The sequence below is a fragment of the Equus caballus genome, chromosome 13, assembly GCF_041296265.1.
Source record: "Equus caballus isolate H_3958 breed thoroughbred chromosome 13, TB-T2T, whole genome shotgun sequence".
In the NCBI taxonomy this organism is placed as follows: Eukaryota; Metazoa; Chordata; class Mammalia; order Perissodactyla; family Equidae; genus Equus; species Equus caballus.
The window spans coordinates 49548214-49566262 of NC_091696.1; the positions used below are offsets into that span (position 1 = coordinate 49548214).

The 18049-nt window shown below is 58.9% G+C and overlaps 1 protein-coding gene and 1 long non-coding RNA gene across 2 annotated transcripts in view; both read left to right on the forward strand.

Moving 5' to 3' along the window:
* Positions 1–599: 599 nt before the first annotated feature.
* LOC138917210 (uncharacterized) lies at positions 600–2542 on the forward strand. Its single transcript, XR_011424912.1, has 2 exons — positions 600–1074; positions 1549–2542. It is a non-coding gene; the product is annotated as an uncharacterized lncRNA (long non-coding RNA).
* A 2848-nt stretch (positions 2543–5390) lies between these two features.
* The window catches only part of PPL (periplakin), a 43021-nt gene continuing 30362 nt past the window's right edge, over positions 5391–18049 (forward strand). The window contains exon 1 of the mRNA XM_023616363.2: positions 5391–5638. Coding sequence (XP_023472131.2) covers positions 5577–5638 — 62 coding nt within the window. The 5' untranslated portion in view covers positions 5391–5576. The remainder of the gene's footprint in view (positions 5639–18049) is intronic.

Here is an 18049-nt window from a genome sequence, read left to right on the forward strand (position 1 = left end):
GGGGTGAAGCTGGGTCAGCCCCCTCCCATCCCCTTGGAGGGCAGGGAGGAGGAGAGCGTCCACGCCAGGCGCCCCACACACATCACAGCACACTGGCTCTTCTCCATTTTACAGAGAATGAAACTAAGGTTCAGAGAGGTTAAGCCACCTGCCCAAGGTCACACAGCTGGATGCATGGTAAAGCCAGCATTCAGACCCAGGTTGGCTCCAAGCTACAGCCTGTGGGCTCTTCCCAGGCGGGTGTAGACCAGGGCCCAAGTGGGTGCTACATCTCTTTCTGTTGACAGCTGTGTCTCTCACGGTGGCCTGGGAACCACCTGCTTCAGCATCCCAGGGGGCAGGTATATGTTAACAATCAGATTCCTGGGCCAACCATAATCTCAGAGGGGGTGCCGTGGAATCTCCCTCTTTAAATGCTTCCCAGGTGGGGGTGAGCCATACGGTTGGAGATGGGAGAATGGCTGTCCGCAGGAGGACAGGCTGGGCCCCCCCGCCGGAAGGAGAAGCCTCTGCGGGAAGGAACAGGCCTCCGGTCCTGCACACCCCTCTCCCGGGCTGGGGGAATGCTGCCCTTCTTGTTTCAAACTGGTTCACAGAAACACCCCAGCGGGCACTCGCCTGCCAGTGCCCTTCCAGCTCCTGGGGAACAATGACAGCAAACAAGCAGGGTGTGGGCCACACTTGGAACGTTGTGGCCTCCTGGGAGCTGCAGACTGGCCCAACAGTAGAGAGGGGACAGGGTTCAGGGGCCCAGGGTGGCCTGGTTGCCAGGGAAGTGGCTGGCCCTGCAGGTGCCGTCTCCGTGGGGTTAACCGTCAAGCAACCAGGACAGCACCCCCCGCCGCCCACACCCCACGTCGGTGGAGTGGATGAGTCACTCGGCAAAGAGGGCTGCTTGGAACCAAACAAACCCCATCTGCCCAGAGGAGGATGCGTGGGGCCGGGACACGGCTCCCACCCCATCCGGCCTGCCCGCAGACGAGTGTCGTGCACACGTGTGTCCACACGTGCACGCACACACACAGCCACGCCAGCCGGGAGCCCAGCTTTTAGAGAGTGGAAGGAGGAGAGATGGTGAGGCACAGCTCAAATTCCTCCCTAAACCTGCTAATTCTCCCCAAAGCTCCTGGGCTGGGCCCAGCTGAGTCAGCGGGAACCTGGCCCAGCTGCCCTGAGCCTGGGAGGGTGGAGGCGGGTGGGGGGTCCCAGAGCTCGGGCGCTGGAGCAGGCTAACCCGGGAAACAGCCCAGCCGGGCACGGGCCTCTCAGGGCCTCAGGGCCCTTCCCTGGAAAATGAGACCAGAAAGCAGTGTCTTCCATGAGTGGAGCGCCAGCCAGCTGCACCCAGTGAGGGTCCCAAGGAGAATGAATCGGCTGAGGGGAGTTGGGCACCTGCCACATTGCCTGGCACAGAGTCAGACATCAGTAAATGAGCAATGGCATTAATATGACCAATGTCACGGCTGTTACTCAGCGGCTGGGCTGCAAGCCTCACTTGGACATCTCTAGTCCCGTTCCCCACCCCAGAGCTGACCTTTGCCTTCCCAGGAGGTGCGGCAAAAGGAAATTTGGAAGTTGGGAGAAGTCCAGAGTTGTAACGCAGTGTGGAGTTCCTGTGATTGTTTGCACCCCGCAGCCCCACAGGCATCGAGCCTCCGGTTACGGATGTAACCGCCCGACCCCCACATCTGTCGAGCCCCCAATGACTGCCAGGCGGCATGCTAAGTGCTTGACACACCGGATCTCACCCCACGAGGGGGATGCTACGGTTGTGCCCATTTCACAGATGAGGAAAAACGAGGCTCAGAGAGGCAAAATGACTTGCCCATGTTCACACAGCCGGAAGGGACTGAGTGAGGATGCCAGCCCGCGTCGCTCCAGGCTGCACCCCCTCCTCCCTGTCGTTGGAGCCCTGACAACGCCCTTCTTGCCGGACTTGTCCAGGTTGCCTCTGTAGTTGCGTCTTTACTCTTAGACTCCCAGCAACTTGAGGGCAGAGCGGCTTCTTTCCCTCAGCATGGGTTCTATTTTGCCCAAATTTCATATCTTACATAATCTTTATCCACCAGTACCTCCCAGTCCAGTAAGAAAGTCTGACGAGGAAGGCCGATATTCGCACACAGTGGGGGATGCTGACGGAGGGGCATGAAGTCGGGGCGGCGCGGAGGAAGGGCAGGAGGAAGACTGGCAAGAGGGCACATCAGACTCGTAAACGGGTTTTTAAATTGAGCAAAGCCATTGAACGGGCAATTCAAGCTCATATAAAATAAAATCCAAAAGAATATTTTTTTGCCTTTTTTTTTTTTTTTTTGTGAGGAAGATTGTCACTGAGCTAACATCTGTTGCCAATCTTCCTCCAATTTATGCAGGACGCTGCCACAGCCTGGCTTGACAAGGAGTGCTAGGTCTGTGCCCAGGATCTGAGCCTGTGAACCCTGGGCTGCCGAAGTAGAACACGCAAATTCAACCACTATGCCACCAGGCCAGCCCCCAAAAGAAATTTTTAAAAAATAAAAATAAAATCCAAACATTATAAAAGGGTGTACAATGGAAATTCAGATTTCTCTCTTGTCCCTCCTGAGAGGAGTCACAGCTAACAGTTGCTTGTGGATCCTTCCAGAAGTTTTCTGTGTCTATACACGCATTTATTCTTCCTTTCGCCCTCGAACTTTGCTGCTGGCGCCTGACTCCACGCGTGTCTCAGGGGTATTCCCCATCCGCCTCTCCTTCTTTTCCATCTGCACCATCTCCCCGGCGTGGACTGCCCTGGGTCATATATTTTTTTTGAGGAAGATTAGCTCTGAACTAACATCTGCTGCTAATCCTCCTCTTTTTGCTGAGGAAGACTGGCCCTGAGCTAACATCTGTGCCCATCTTCCTCTACTTTATATGTGGGACGCCTACCACAGCATGGCTTGCCAAGCGGTGCCATGTCCACACCTGGGATCCGAACCGAACTCCGTGCGCCAAAGCAGAGCATGCAGACTTAACCGCTGCTGGCCCTGGGTTATTTAGCCACCCGCTCCCGCTGGCCATCAGAAGCCTTCCTCCCCGGCACCAACACACCTGCCTGGGAACACCCCCTCAAACAGGCTCAGCCCCCAGGTGGGAGTCCCCTGCAGGGAACGGTACTGGGAGAGGAAGGAAGGGTTTCCAGGCAGAGCTGCGGGGTGGGCACCAGCAAGGTCCCTCCCGAGCCCCCGGTCCATGGCCCACTTGGGGCTCTGGGAAGGGGTCCTCAGCCCTGTGCTGAGTCCAGGCTTCTGCAGGTCCAGGTGCCCCCCCACCTGTGTGCTGAGACCTTGCCTCCTCCCTGACACCTGCTCCCAATGTCGGCTGGCTGGAAGGCGAGTCCCTGGGTGCCCTCCAGCTCCCGTCCTAACTCAGACCTGGAGAGGGAAGTCACTTCAGGACAGAGGCAATCTCTCCACCCCTGAGCTGCCCCGGAGGAGCTCCTGGCCTGCAGGAGAGCCCGAGAGAGGAACCAGGCAGAGCCAAGTTCGCAGGGCAAGGAGTGGGCTAGGTGTGGCCGGAAGATGTGTTCAGGGCCCCCCACCAAGTGCCTGGGCCGGGGGCTGCGGGCAGGATCCCTCGCTCCTGGCTTCTCTCAGAGAGGCCGGGACCACCAGGAGGGCTTGCCAAAAGATGCCTGGGCCCCTCCCCATGCTCCCCAGTCCGGAGCTCGGGGGGGGGGAGGGGTCAGGGCCCTGGAATCTGCATTCTCACAAGCTCCCTGGGGATCCAGATGCACACCTTCGGAGATGTGGTGCTTCTCAGGGGCCTTCATCGTTTTTAGGTTCCCAGACCCTTTTGAAAAGTTAATTTGAGGGTCATCAATTGATTTTTATTAGTAGTAGTATGTACCCCACTCCCCCTCCCACCCCCACCAAGAGGAAGGCCTTTTCTCATCAATGAGGCAGAACCAGGCACCAAGGCTGGGAGAGTATCAATAAGAGTCTGTTGAATGAATGAATGAACGTACCCGTTGAAAGAGACAGACTCTCCCCCAGAAAATTGATGCGCGGACACACACATTTTGAAAGCAACCGCAGGTGGATTCACAGACCCCCCCAAGCCCACCCACCGATGCCCCATTAAGAATAAGGTTCTCCTGGAGTCTCTGTAACCCTTTGAAACCACAGACCTCTTGTGGCAGGGAGAAGAGATGGCCTAAAGGGACTGGGTGTTCTCAGGAGAAGCCCTTGGGAATCAACTTCCCCGCCAAACTCCTCATTTTATAAATACAAGCAGGTGGGGGACGCACTGGTCTGGGGCCTGGACGCCCAGCCCGGCGTTCCTGCAGTCCTCGTTGCTCCCATCGGAGCCCTAAGGGCCTGGTGGCCATAGCTTATCTCGCCGCCTCCTGGCATCTACCCTGGAGACCTTGCGCCCATCCTTCCCAGCCGGGCCCAGACCCCCGGGTGCCGAAACCTCCCAGCTGTGCCGGCCCCACTCAGGCTGGCCGCCAGACTGGCATAGAGTCTGTCCAGCTGCAGCCTCCTCCACTGGCACGCAGTGCAACCTGGCACACACTGGTCCGCGGTCGAACCCTGGCACACAGCGACAGTCGGAGTAACCCGGGCACATGCTGGCAGAATCGTGACTGTGGGTATTCTGAACCGGAATCAAGCAGCTTCTATGACCAGCCACGAAGTATGTCTATCATGCCAGGGCCTGGAGTTCTGAAAGTTTCCAAGGATTTTTGGTCCGCCTTAGACGGCATGATGATCGCGCCAGCAAAGCTTCCTGCACATTCGGCCCAGCGCTGTCCTAAGTGCTTTGTGTACATTATCGACAGGAATCTCCTCACAACCCTTTGGGAGGGGGGTGTTTGTTATTACTGTGTGACAAATCAAGCGACTGAGGCTGGGAGCGGTAAAAAGCCTCGAGCAGGAGTCCGCTGACCGTGGCGGCAGGATTTGAAGGCGCATCCAGAGCCCCCTTTTCTCAATTGCCCTCGACACTGCTATCACCAGGACACGGAGACCCCTCCGGTCTCTGCCACACCTGTCTGGGGCTCACCTGGGTGTCAGCCAACGAGAGGGGAGCGCTGAGCGTCCGGAGCAGCAGAGAGCCAACTGAGGGCACTCAGCCAGGGGGCGCGCCAGGCCCGGGGGTGGGGGTGGGGGTGGGGGGCTGTGGGGCGGAGCGTGCACAGGAAAGCGGCCTGTGAGTCCCCACCGCCTGCCCAGACGCTGGAGTGCCCGGGCTGGGGGGGATGGGCGGGATCCCGACAAGACCCGGCGTCCCCGCCCCCAGCCCAGGCCAGGCGCCCGGCTCGCTCTGGCCGAGCCAAGGGCGCGCGCAGGACGCGCCTGGCAGCCCCGCCCGCGGGTGGCCCCTCCTCCGGGAAGGTAAGCACCACCTTCTCGGGGAGCGGCCGGGAGAGCCCGGGGCCGGCGGGCGCCCCGCCCCACGCGAGTAGTGCCCGGGCGCCGCCGCCGCGCCGCACTCGGGGTCCCGCGCCGCCGCCGGTCCCGTGCGCCCGCCGCCTGCCTTCGGTGCGCGCCGGGCCCGCCCGCCGCCCAGTGCTCCCCACCCCCCGGCGCCGCGACCCGCGCACCCCGAACGCCACCATGAACTCGCTCTTCAGGAAGAGAAACAAAGGCAAATACAGCCCCAAGGTGCAGACCCGGAGGTGAGGAGGCACCCGCACGCCGCGCCCGGGACACCCGCGCGCTGGGGGGCGCCCTGGGCCGGGAAGCTCCGCCTCGGGCTTGGAGGAACGGTCGGGCCTCGAGGGCTGCAGGGGGCCCGGAGAGCACGGCCCTGGGAGGCCCCCCGGGTGGAGAACGGAGCCAGGAGTGCGCCACGCGCGGGAACGCGGGGCCCGAGGGCCGCCCCTGAGCTGGAAAGCCCCGCCGGAGTGGGGATGGGCAGGGGGCGCTCGAGGAGAAAGACGCTATCTGGTACTCGAGAGTTCTAGAGCCCAGGGAGCTCTCACTTGTGCGCCTAGAGGGCGGGGAACTGAGCTGGAGCTACAAGGGACCTCCGTGTCCCAGGGTCGCTCTTGCGCCGGGGGTTCTCGTGGGCCGGGAAGCACCGCCGGGACGGGGAGTGGCGTGTCCCGAGGACGCTACACCCAGCGCTGGGTGGGGGGGGCCGGGGACCTAGGAAGCATCGTCTAGGGGCGCACCGGGGGCAGCGAAATGGAGCTTCTCCGAGAGCGCGCCGGCGCTCCTGGCGTCGGGGAGGCGAGAGGTGGGGGTGGCGCCACCTGCCGCGGCGCTTGCCGGCACCTGCCATCCTGCGCTCCAGAGCCTCGCCGAGAACAACCGGCGGGTGCGGGATCCGGTCGGGGGCACAGGCTGAGGCACCCCGAGTTCCCCCCAACCCCGCGCAGCGTCGGGTCCTCCTCCTCGCTGTGCGATTTCTCAGGGGCGTGGCTCCCCCCGCCCCCCCGCAGTTCCCCCGCCCTGGCCCCGAAACCGGCAGCGCCTCTGAGCCGCGGGTTCCCAGGGTTCCTGGGAAGGGAATGACATGTCTCGATGTGTTTGCGTGGAGACAGCAGCCCACGTCTGTTTAGATAAATCTAATGTATTCGCTTAATAACCAGCTTAGGGGAGCCTCGTGGAGATGCTGAGATTTGGGGGGGGGGGGGGGACTTGGGCCCCTGCCTCTTTCCCCCTCTAGGGAGAATGGGGTGGGGGCTCCTGGCTAGCAAGGGGCACTTGCCCAAGCCTCTCCCGACAAAGGGCTTCATTCAGGCCGGAGAACAGCGAACAGCCCAGCCCACTTGCCTGGGACTAGCCACCCCAAGGTGCCCTCACCGGGAGCCCCCGCCTGCCCCGGAGCGGCTCCTCGGCCCCTCCCAGGCCGCAGAGGAAGGCGAGGGGAAGACTCTGGCTGGGGCTCCCACCCCGCCCCTGTGGTCCAGCCCAGGCGGACCTGTCCGACGGGTGGCAGAGGGAGTGTGGGCCCTGCATTTCTGTGACTTGCAGTTTTTTCCAAAAGTCGGCTGCCCTGTGGTCCCACCCCCGTCTCTCCCTTGGGCGTTTCTTCCCCTCCTGGGTCTCCCCCCAGCACAGCCTCCTGCAGTGTTTCACAACCCCAGAGATTGGGTGGGGCCCTGCATGCTGTTCCTCTGTGCCTGGGTCCAGCTGGCTCTCAAACCCAGCTGGGGTCCCGTCCAGTCCCGGAGCTGCTCTCTGGGGCATTGCACAACCGCATGCTCTGTGCCAGCTATAGAGAACTGTTCTGTTCTCTCCCCACCACACTGGGGCCCCTCCAGTCCTTCACACATGCACACGCCCACACACCAGGAGATGGGCCAGGCCACGCCCTGCATCCAGTCCCCCAAGGCCAGGGCTTGGACCTAACAGGAGGTTGTAATGAACCCAGACAAGCTGAGAGGGTCTTGGCCTTCCCCGCAGAGGGTAGGAAGGAAGGGTTCCCATCCTTTACGGCTGCGGGGACTCTCAGGGCCTGGGGTGGCGGGTACGTGGGGTCCTGCCCGTCTCTGCACTCCTGGCCCAAGGCAGCCACCCAATGCCTTTGCCTGAAGCCATGGATCCCAGATCTCAGCTTAGAGGGCTCCTTCTCCAGGAAGCCTTCCTGAATCTCCCCAGGATGGAGTGAGAGACCCCTCCCATGCCCCCTCCCGCCCTCCGTGGCCTCGAGCACACACAGCCCTGCGTGGTCGTGCCAGCCCAGTGCATCCCTGTGCCTTTCCCCTTGGTGGGGCCAAGGTTATAGACTGGATTGTGGGGTGGGGCACGACCTCTTGTCTCATTCTCTCAACAAGAATCTCTTGAGCGTTACCCAGTGCCTAGCCCTGTCTTGTGGCTCTAAGATGTGGTCACTGGTTGGGGGCACTGACCGCTAAGTGGCTTTTTTTTTTTTTCAGGAAGATAGGCCCTGAGCTAACATCTGTGCCCATCTTCCTCTATTTTTTTAAATATGTGGGACGCCTACCACAGCATGGCTTGATAAGTTGTGTGTAGGTCCACGCCCGGGATCAGAACCGGCAAACCCTGGGCCACCAAAGCAGAACGTGCGAACTTAACCACTATGCCACCTGGCTGACCCCCAAGTGACTCTTTCCCCTTGAGTTCTCTGGGGTCTCTCCATTGTCTGGGGGCGGGTGGGGTTGCCAGTGAGATTCAGCAGGGCAAGGTGGACAGGAGCTCCGGCCTGGGAGCAGAATGCCTCACTTCTGATGCTGGCCTTGCACATCTGCCGTGGGCAAGTCAGGGAACCACTCTGAGCCTCAGTTTCCTTGTCTGCAAGGAGGGATGGTGCGAATAAGTATCTCCTGCACGGGGTTGCTGGAGGAGCAAATGTGACAATGGAGAGGACACCCCCAGTGCGTAGGAAGAGCCCAGACAAAGGGTCAGCACCACCGCCCCCACTGGAGGGACCCAGGAGCCGGAGTCGTGACCTTCACACCCAGGCAGTTGTGGGCTTTGGGCTGCCCAGGTGCCGAGTTTGTGACCATAGAGCCCCTCCCTGTTTGTCAGCCTTTTAGCAGCTGAAACGGGGGGGGCCGGGAGAGGGTGTGAACCCCGCTGCTCCTGTCACCCTCATTCCTAATGACAGGTGTGGGAGCTGGCGTTCACACCTGAGCTAATGACAGGGTCAGGCCTGATGGCACAGGTCACCCAGGACGGTGCCCAGCCCAGCCCAGCCCAGCGAGGAGGGTCGGGAGGGGACCTGCTCTCCCCCTCCTGCTCCAGGGCTGAGTGTGCAGCTCTGCCAGCCGCTGCTTCCCGGCTCTGCCACCTGGGGAGAGCTGCCTGGCCTCTCTGAGCCTAGAATGGGCATAAACATGGTACCTGCCTGGCGATATTGCTGGCACGAGGATTAAATGAAATAATGCAGGGAAAGGGTTGAGAATTATGGGAGGCCTCAGTCCACGGCAGCCGTCATGTTTATAACTATTGAATGGATGCAGATAAAGCACCTACTGTGTGCCTGGGATTGAACTGGGTGCTGATGGGCAGGCGGTGCACTGCACAACTCCAGGAGTGCCATTCCCGGGGGTAGGAGTGGGAGTGGAGGAGACGTTGACAGTCTCCCTGCACTTGAGGGAGCTATGCTTCATTACGATTATGGTTACGGGACTGTCTGGGGAGGGGTGGGGGCAGTGGGACGTGGAGCTGGACAGATGAGGTCTCCAGCCTGACGGCTCCGGTGCTCCCTGACTGGTCTGAAGTGAGAGCTGTCAGGATTAAGGTGGAGACATCAGGGAGGACTTCCCGGGGGAGGTGTCTGACCTGTCATGGGGAGGAGTAAAGTGGTTAAAATCCAGCTCTGGAGTTAGGCTGAATTCTGCCTCTGTTTGATTTGGGCAAAGACATTTGGCCTCCCTGGGCCTCACCTTCCCCGACGTGAAGTGGGGCTCCTCTTGCCCCTCCACCTGGACTTGGGTCCCCCTGAGCACCCAGCAGCCTGGCCTCACCTTCCAACCTCACCTGGGCAGGGTCCCGAAAGAATGGTCTGGTCCTAATGGGGGGCCCCTGCATGGGAGGCAGGGCCCAAGGCTTTGGAGGCTGGGGTGCCGAGCCTCTGAGTGGGTAAGAGCAGAGTTTGATGTCATCCAGGTATGAGTTCAAGCCCCAGCTCTGCCTCTCCTGAGCTGTGTGACCTTCAGCAGTTCACTTCACATCTCTGAGTCTTGATTTCCTTCTCTGTGAAATGAGAGCGGGGATAGCAGCCCCCGGCTGAGGCCGCTGGGTGGCTGGAGTGAGGGAACGTGCGTGAGGGGCCGGGCCTCAGTCTGAGTTGAGGCTCAGTGCATCCCAGCAGCCAGTGGTCACTCTGCTAAGAAGGGTCAGGACAGTCTGAGCCCAGAGCTGACCTGGCAGCTGGCCTCCTCCAGCTGTGCAGGCTGTAGCCCATGGGGGATTGACTCTTCCGTTCACCCCAACATTCACATGGCCCCCTGCCCCCAGCAGACACATGGCGACGCCCATGTACTCGTTGATCACTGACAGCTGGAAAGCCGGAAAGATTTGGGGGAGGGTCCGGTCAGCCATGCCCACCTCCAACTGTGTGGGTGACATGGACTGGAGTGATGCCCCCAGCCATTCCCAAGCACCTGCCATGTGCCCGGCACGGCCATGGACATTACGGCATCTCATTTGGACACTGTGCCCGCGAGGCTGGTGGTGGTGTCCTGTTTCACAGAGGGTGACACTGAGGCCAAGAATCAAGGCACTCACCGTGGGCTCCCAGCTCACATGGCCACTGCTGGGGGCCCAGGGCCCCCTGGGGAGGGAAACCAGGTCTCCCCTCCCACACCTGGGGCTGGTGGCAGCTGTCTCCAGGGACTGCCGTGGGCCAGATGGCGGAGTCGCTGGCTTTTGTATTCCCTGACTCCACCTCTCTTCTCTCTGGCTTGGCCCTCACTTGCCCAGTCCTTCTCCTGGCAGAGGGAGCGAGCCCTGATCAATTAGATTGAGAGAAGAACCGAGCAGAACCTTGAAGAATGGCCACGGATGGGGGCCTTTGCAGGGGCGGGCACCTGGGAACAGGGAGTTTTGGGGGAGAGGTTTAGCTCGATTCATACCATTTAGGCAACACCCCAAGGAGGGCAGGGGCATCAGAAGGGCCCTGGGGGCTCGGGGGAGGCTCCTTTATCAAGGGAGGAGGACCCAGGATCCCCAGCTCCTCTCTGCCCAACGCAGGGCTGTGCGGGGCGTTGCCAGTACCACCTGCCACCTTCCCAGCCTGCCTGCCCTGGCCTGTCTTGGGAGCAGGAAGAGGGAAATGGCCTCTGGTCTTTGTTCTCTCCGCTTTTGGTGGGTCTTCTGTGTCACAGCCTCCTGAGTCTGGGGAGGGCAGTCCCTGGTTCCCCTTCCTGCTTCCAGGTGGGACAGAGCTGTTGGCAGGGCCCAGCCTGGCCCTTTCTCCCACTTCTCCCTGCCTCCAGAGTGTGCATCCCAGGCCGGGCCACCAACATCCTTTCCACACTGCCTCCAGCTTCTTGGCCTTTGCCCACGCTGTTCCCCCTCACTGGAATGCTCTTCCCACCCCTCTTTGCTCACTGTTCTTCCTTGGTTGGTCTCTGTTCCTCAGGGACGCCCCCCCCAACCCCTTGTCACTCTTATCTCAGCGGCCATTTGACTCTGCGAGGTGGCCAGGTGGGGATGAACGTCCGTCTCCCTCAGAGACGGGCTGTGCAGCACAGGTGCTAAGGGAAGAAATGAATGGGTGAGGGGAACACGGAGGACTGCTAAGATCCTCCCCCTCCTTAAACATCTCAGGGAGCGCACACTGGTGCGTACACACCCCTCACCCCCCACCTAGAAGGGGTGGGTGGGAGGGTGACGGTTCTGTCTAGTGGAAAGGAATGCGAGGGCCTGAGCAGAGCAAGCGGAGCCGCTGACCCTGGCCCCACCCAGTCCCCTTCTGTGTGCTCAGTAAACAGGCGGCAACAATGCAGGGTGGGAGGTGCCAAGAGTGGAGGCAAAGGGGCCCTCATCCAGCCAGGTGGGCTTTGGGAGGAGGGGGCATCTAAGCAGCCCTGTAGACCACCAGAAGATGGTGGATGGAGAGAGCGCCTGAGGGGGTGAGACGCAGTTCCCAGGCATAAACCTGAATTGTGCGTAAACCTGAATTGTGTTGCATGAACACAGCCAGTTGATGAAGGATACAGAGTATCGTGTACATTTAGGAGAGCAGCCATACAAAGCAGTTCCCTAGAAGGTTTCTGGATGCAGATGAGGATGTGTGCTCAAAGTATCCAACAGGCTTGGGAAGAAAGCAGCAGCTACAAAATTCCAGCTGCCCCAGGGGAGGGGGCTGAAGGGATGCTGAGTGATAACATTGTATCTCTTTTTAAACAGTCTGAAGCAAATAGGGAACGTCAGCTGAGTCTCCGGTCGGATTCTTTTCCACACTCTTCTGCATGTATGCGCTAGGTCATGAATTTCAGGTTTTTTAAAGGGAGGGCTGGGATGGACAAGGAGAGCTGGCGGTGGGAACACCATGGGCGAGAGCCGGGAGTCTTGCGTCCTGGAGTGCAGGCAGTGGGGAGAGAAAGGGGCTCTGGGGAGGAAGAGGAGGCGGCCTCAGGAGGCGAGGGGGCCCGAGGCCTGGGGGGCAAGAATGGAGGTCAGGTAGGATGGTTCTGGACGGGGAGTCAGATGGAAAGTCTCAGGAAGCGGGGGGACGGGCTGGAAATGTGTGGACATCCTGGGTTGTCCTAGCTGAAGGTCGTCCTAGCTTTGTTATATTGGCTTCCTTAGATAATGGCACCCTCGACTCGCTCTCCCGGGTGAGGCTCAGAATGTCAGTCACCTTTCCAAGGACTCTCAGCACCTCTAACCCGGGCATCTGAGCTGGGAGCAGGCGAGTGGCTGGCGGGGTGTCCTGGCTGCCCACCTGGCCCATCCTTTCCCAGGCAGAGGGGTTCGTCGCGTCTTGTCGGGTGAACATTTCCTAGGATGCTTGTGAGCTGGCAGCTGTGGTCGCGAGGCTGCAAGAAAACAGCGCTGTGCAGAGCTCTCTGCCGCCCCAGCTGCATCGCTCGGGTCTCCAACTCATACCTTTTGGGGTTTTCACTTCTCCGTCCTGGATGTGGGGACCTTTGGGTTCCAGTTGGATGTTGAGGAAGGATTCTGAGTTTGTGCCACTAAGAATAGAGAGGGCTCTGGTCCTGCTGCTCCGGATAATGAGCTTGACTCTTCCCGATTATAAAATGGGCAGCCAAACCCCCATGCTCCTGGGCATGAGGCTGAGGCCCACGGGCAGGGATGGAGGCCATGGCGGGGGAGAGTAGAAGGAGGGGGGTTTGGGAGCCACAGACCCGCCTTCCAGGCCCAGCTGTACCACTTGTCAGCTGTGCCACCAGCCACATTCCTGCCCCTCTCTGGGCTTCATAAAGGCAGGGGCTTTGCATGCTGTGTGGTCACTCCCGTACCCCCCAGACCTGTGCCTAGCACATCGTAGGTGCTCAGTAAGCAGTGTGGAAGGTCTGCTTTGAATCTGCAAATGAGAGGCATGCAGGATGTGGAGAGGACTGGAGACTGTGTGTAAAGCATCAGGCACATAGTAGGTGCTTAGTAAACAGGTCTTGAACCCAGAATGACATCCTAACACCCTGGGGCACCGAGATTGACTTGAGCCCTGTTTAAACCTTGCACAGATCTTCAAGACACGCCCTGGTGTTACCGAAGCAGCTTGAACTTCTGTGTGTGTCTGTAATGAGCCCAAAAGCACATGCCTGACATGGGCCCAGAGGTGGTGGCCTTCCCTGGGCGGAAACAGATGAGGCCACGAAACGGAGCTGTTGTTGCTACACCAGCAATCCTCTCAGTTTATTGTTGACTTCCCCACGATTAATAGCTGGGTGTGGAGGAATTTACTAATGACCATGGAAGTTTCTAGAAGGAAAGAGTGTCAGTCAATTGACCCATCAATCCGGTATTCATTGGGTGCTTCCTGTGTACAGCTTTCTCACAAGACTTCCTCCCTGTAGAAATATGGGGTTTCTTCCTCAGTCTGCTCCCCCCTAGCCCTGGGCACAATGCTGTGGTTCATTTCCTCGTTCCCAGCTCTGGCTGCACGTTACAATCACCTGAGGAGCTTTAAAAGGGATGCCCTCGCCCCGTCCGAGGGCAATTAAGTCGGAGTCTCTGTGGCAGGGCCCAGACTTCAGCCTTTCAATGTGCAGCCAGGGGTGCAAACCACGTATTTACACTGATCGCCTCGCTCCGTCTTGGCCTAGAGTTACGTCTTGGCCTCGCTTTCCCTCTTCCCTGGCAGCTGCCTGGTATGTCACACTCCATTCCTTTATTTTCAACCCTCCTATATCATTTTGTGTCAGGTGTGTGTCTTATAAAATGGCCTAGAGCTGGCTTTTGTTTTGTTTTTGTATTCTCATCTGGGAGTCCGTCTCTTTGAGCAGGCGAGTTTAACTCATTCGTGTTTATCATAATGTCTGCTGCATTTGGACCGACTCCCGCCATATTATTGTGTATTTCCTATTTGTCATGCTTTCTCTTGGTTTCCTTTTTGCTCTCTTTCTGCTTTTTATTGGACTGAGCTATATTTTCACAATTAAATTAGGATATAAGGCCTGCATGGGACAGAGCAGATGAAAATACCCTGACCCAGGCAATCTGAATCTCTGTCATTATGGTCATTGGGGTGCTTTCCTAGTCCTACCTATTAGGCTATAAACTTTTGCACAATAAGGACTTATCTTCTGGGGGGGGGGGCCTTTCTGTAGTTCTTAATTCCAGGCCTTGCGTAGGCTTAGGGCTCAATAAATAGGTATTGAAGAATTGCACAGACTTTCTATTGCACGTCGACAACGCCTATCTCTGGGGGCTTGGTAATGGAGGAGGGGCTGTCCCCAGGGCCCGAAAGAGGGAAAGACAGATGTCAGGGAGTTGGGGGCTGGGGGTGGAAATTTATCCAGCAATTATTGGCTATCTAGAAGTACTGACTATCTAGAAAACTAGCTGGGGTGGCAGCAGTCACAAGCATAGACACTAACCCGGTGGCCCGAGCAAGTCTCCCCTCCTCCCCAGCGGCAATCTGTGCATCTGCAGCGGGAGCGATAATAGCACCGACCTCAACCGGTCGTTATGAGGATCAAAGGATGAACACGTGTCCCGTACCGGGGTACAGTGTGGCCCAGGGAGGGGTTCCCTCCAGCTGGTTCCTCCCCCATGAAAGGCTTTTTGGCAGAGGGACACACTGGGAGCCCCCTGTGGTGGCATCTTAGGAGAATGACTCAGCCTGAGTTTCCGCCACTGATTCTTACCCAACCACTGAAATTAATTGTTCCGACGAAGATGCCAGCGAGATGTAAACTGCTGTGCCTCCCATGGGTGGTGAGCACCTTGCTGCTTCATCTCGTCTCCCCGATGCCTCCCTGTCACTTTGTGGATTGGTGTGAATGTCCCTCTTGTTCTGCATAGGTGGCTCTGGCACCTAGCAGCTTGGGTTCAAATCCTAGCGCCACCACTTCCCAGATGTGTGATCTTGGCCAGGTTTCTTAACCCCTCTGAGCCTCAGTTATCTTCATCTGGAAAATGGGGAGATAGGAATTGCTGACGTGCCATAAAACATCTGCTCAACCCAACACCTGTTTATGGAGCCCCCAGCCTACGTGAGGCTGGAGACAAGGGCTACAGAAGAGCCCCCAGGAGAGGAGTGAGTCCTTAGTGTCCAAAAGTTTATAGCCTAATGGGCATAAAGTGCCCTGGGGTACACCTGGTGGTGCAGCAGTTACGTGCGCATGCTATGCTTTGGCGGCCCAGGGTTCGCCAGTTCGGATCCAGGGTGCGGACATGGCACCGCTTGGCAAGCCATGCTGTGGTAGGCGTCCCACATATAAAGTAGAGGAAGATGGGCACGGATGTTAGCTCAGGGCCAGTCTTCCTCAGCAAAAAGAGGAGGATTGGCAGTAGTTAGCTCAGGGCTAATCTTCCTCAAAAAAAAAAAAGAAAAGAAAAGAAAAAGAAAAAGTGCCTGGTGACTATAAGGGTGCCTTTCTCCTAGGGCTTTGAGATTTCAACGGCTGATGCATGAGTGGCTAAGCAGGCAATAGGCCCCTGGTTCACTTGTTCATATTCACCCATCATTTCCTGAGTCCCTCCTAGGGGTGCCTTTGTGTCAGGGATGGGACAGATGTCCCAGAGTGACGAGCCTTTGCCTGTCAGCCAGGCAGTGGTTAAAGAAGGTGGAGGCCAGGGCTGCCCGGCACCCGAGGTCAGCCTCCCACCATGCCTGGAGGTCCCCAGGGAGCCGAGCAGACCCTGGAGGCAGGCAGGACACAGAAGAGGAGGACAGAGGCCAGCAGGAGGCCAGGCCCCTTCTCTGGGTTCTGGGAGGGGCGAGGCTGGTTTTGGGAAAGGTGTGCGCTCCTTGCATTCCAGACATTCTGAGGCTGACACCGCCCGCCCCCCTGTGTGCACCCATTGAAACAGAATTAACCCTCACAGGGAGGACCCGTAGTCCCTATCAAGGGCCAGAACATGGGCACTGACTCAGGCCTGGAGAGCGAGTCGCCCTGGCCAGGGAGGGAGGGCCGTCCTCCCCAGACACGCCGTGTGCTCACCAGTTCCCATCTCTACTCAGAAGGAGAGGGCAAGTGGGGCTGTGACGGACGGGGGACAGATCAGTTCTGGGCAGGCAGGGACGGTAGGGCCAGAGACTTAGGGTGGGGGTGGGGCTCTCTGTGGTCTCTGGGGTGAGCTCTGTTCCCCTGCATGGCAGATCAGGAAAGAGGCCGTTCACCTGGCCTGAAGGGAGGGACAGCTCGGGAACAAGCCCAGTGTGGCCAGCTCTGTCCTTTGGCCTGTGGGCAAGGGTCCTACAGTTCTGGGGGTCCGGGAAGTGTGTCTGGCTGTGGTCTGCATGCCCTGGTGCTCCACGCCCAGGCACCATGCTTGGTTGGGTACAGCCGGGAGCCCTAGATTATTTTGATGTCAGGCAGCCAGGGACCCGTAGACGAGACCTGGCCTTGGGGCAGGTGTCTGGCCTGCCTGTGTGGGTCTGGTGGCAGAGTGGCAGGGAGCAAAGGGAATGATCACTTATTAAGTGTCCCTAGGCACCAGGCTCTGAGCAAAGAGATGCTCTGAGCATCTGTCAGCTGCGTTAGGGCAGAGCTGCTGGGCTGCAGCCACTGTGGGCTTAGAGCAAAGTGGTCCAGAGGCCACAGCATCACCTAGAACTGGGCTGTCCTGTTTGGTAACCACTGGCCCATGTGAGATCTGAGAGTTTTTGTGTGAGAGCAAATGAGAGATGAGCTGCCGGTGAAATCTGCAGGATGAAAAAAGGGATGTAAGCTCTCTCCTGAGGAGTGCTGTTCCGTCGGGTGCCTGTCAAAATAATATCGTAGATACAGTAGGTTCGATAAAGCATCATATAAAAATTAAGTTCGCGTGTTCTCTTTTGACTCCTTTCACGTGGCTACTAGGAACATTTAAACTGTAGACGTGCCTCGCAGCCGGCTGCTGTCAGATGGCAGTGGCCTTGAACGTGAAGGCATCTGGGGGCACTGGCGAGCTGGAGGCCGCAGAATGGCGAGACCAGGTTGCGTCGTTATGAGGTGTCTCTGATGACCGTGCAGGAGAGTCGGGGTGCAGGGAGCTGGCTTGGGGTGACTCTTGCGTTGGTTCGGGTGAGAGGTGGTGACCTTGAGCAGGGTGGAGGCCACGGGGGCGGAGGGAGGATGGAAGCACGGGAGATGTGTTCCCAGGAGCCAGGGGAGGGAGAGGCCGCGATCTGGGGCGGTTCTCGGGGTTCTGCATGAACAACCGGGTAGGCCGGCCCTCCCCACCCACCCTTTCTGTGGTTTCTTTCCTTCAGACTGGGGAGAATTCTCAGAGCAGCAGAAACGCTGCGGGAAACGCCCTGTACCCCTCAAGTCCCCGAACCTGCTGACCTGATTCTTAGCCCGAACCCAAGATGGTCTAGCTGGACCGGGCCTGGGACCTGGGATCTGGGATCTGGGTGTGTGTGTGTGTGTGTGTGTGTGTGTCTGTGTGTGTGTTGGCAGCCTCATTACCCGTAAACGTGTGCCAGCCTCTCCCTGCTGGGTTTGGAGGAGTCATTTCCAAATACTGAGCTTACTTGCGAGTTCCCCACGCCTGGGCGAGGTGACATCCGCAAGGCAGAACCGGACCGTGTCTGGGCTTGCACGAGGATGGGAGTGAATGGCGTGGGCGGCCCGGGGTCTTTTTTTAGCTCCCCGGTGCCACAGGTTCTCATGTCCCGCCTCCTGAGGGTTGGCTTGTGTCAGCTCCTTAGAAGGAGCCCAGATCCCTGGACAGCGGCCCCAGGTGGAAGCAGAGTCCAGGCTCTCCGCCAAGGCAGCGCTTACATCCTCTCTCTCAAGTAACCCCTGCCCCTGCCCTGTGGCGGGCATCCCATGATGACCCCCATTGACAGATGGGGGGTACTGAGGCTCAGAGAGGCGGAGTAATTTACAGGCTAATAAGGACTGAGCCAGGATCCGAACCCAGGCCGTCTGCCGTCAGTCTGGGTGCTTAACCATCAGGCAATCCTGCCCCTCGAGCTGCAGAAAAGGGCAGAGGGTGCCGCACAAAGCTAAAACAAGAAGAGGTGGCCAGCCGGGTTGGGGGCCAGG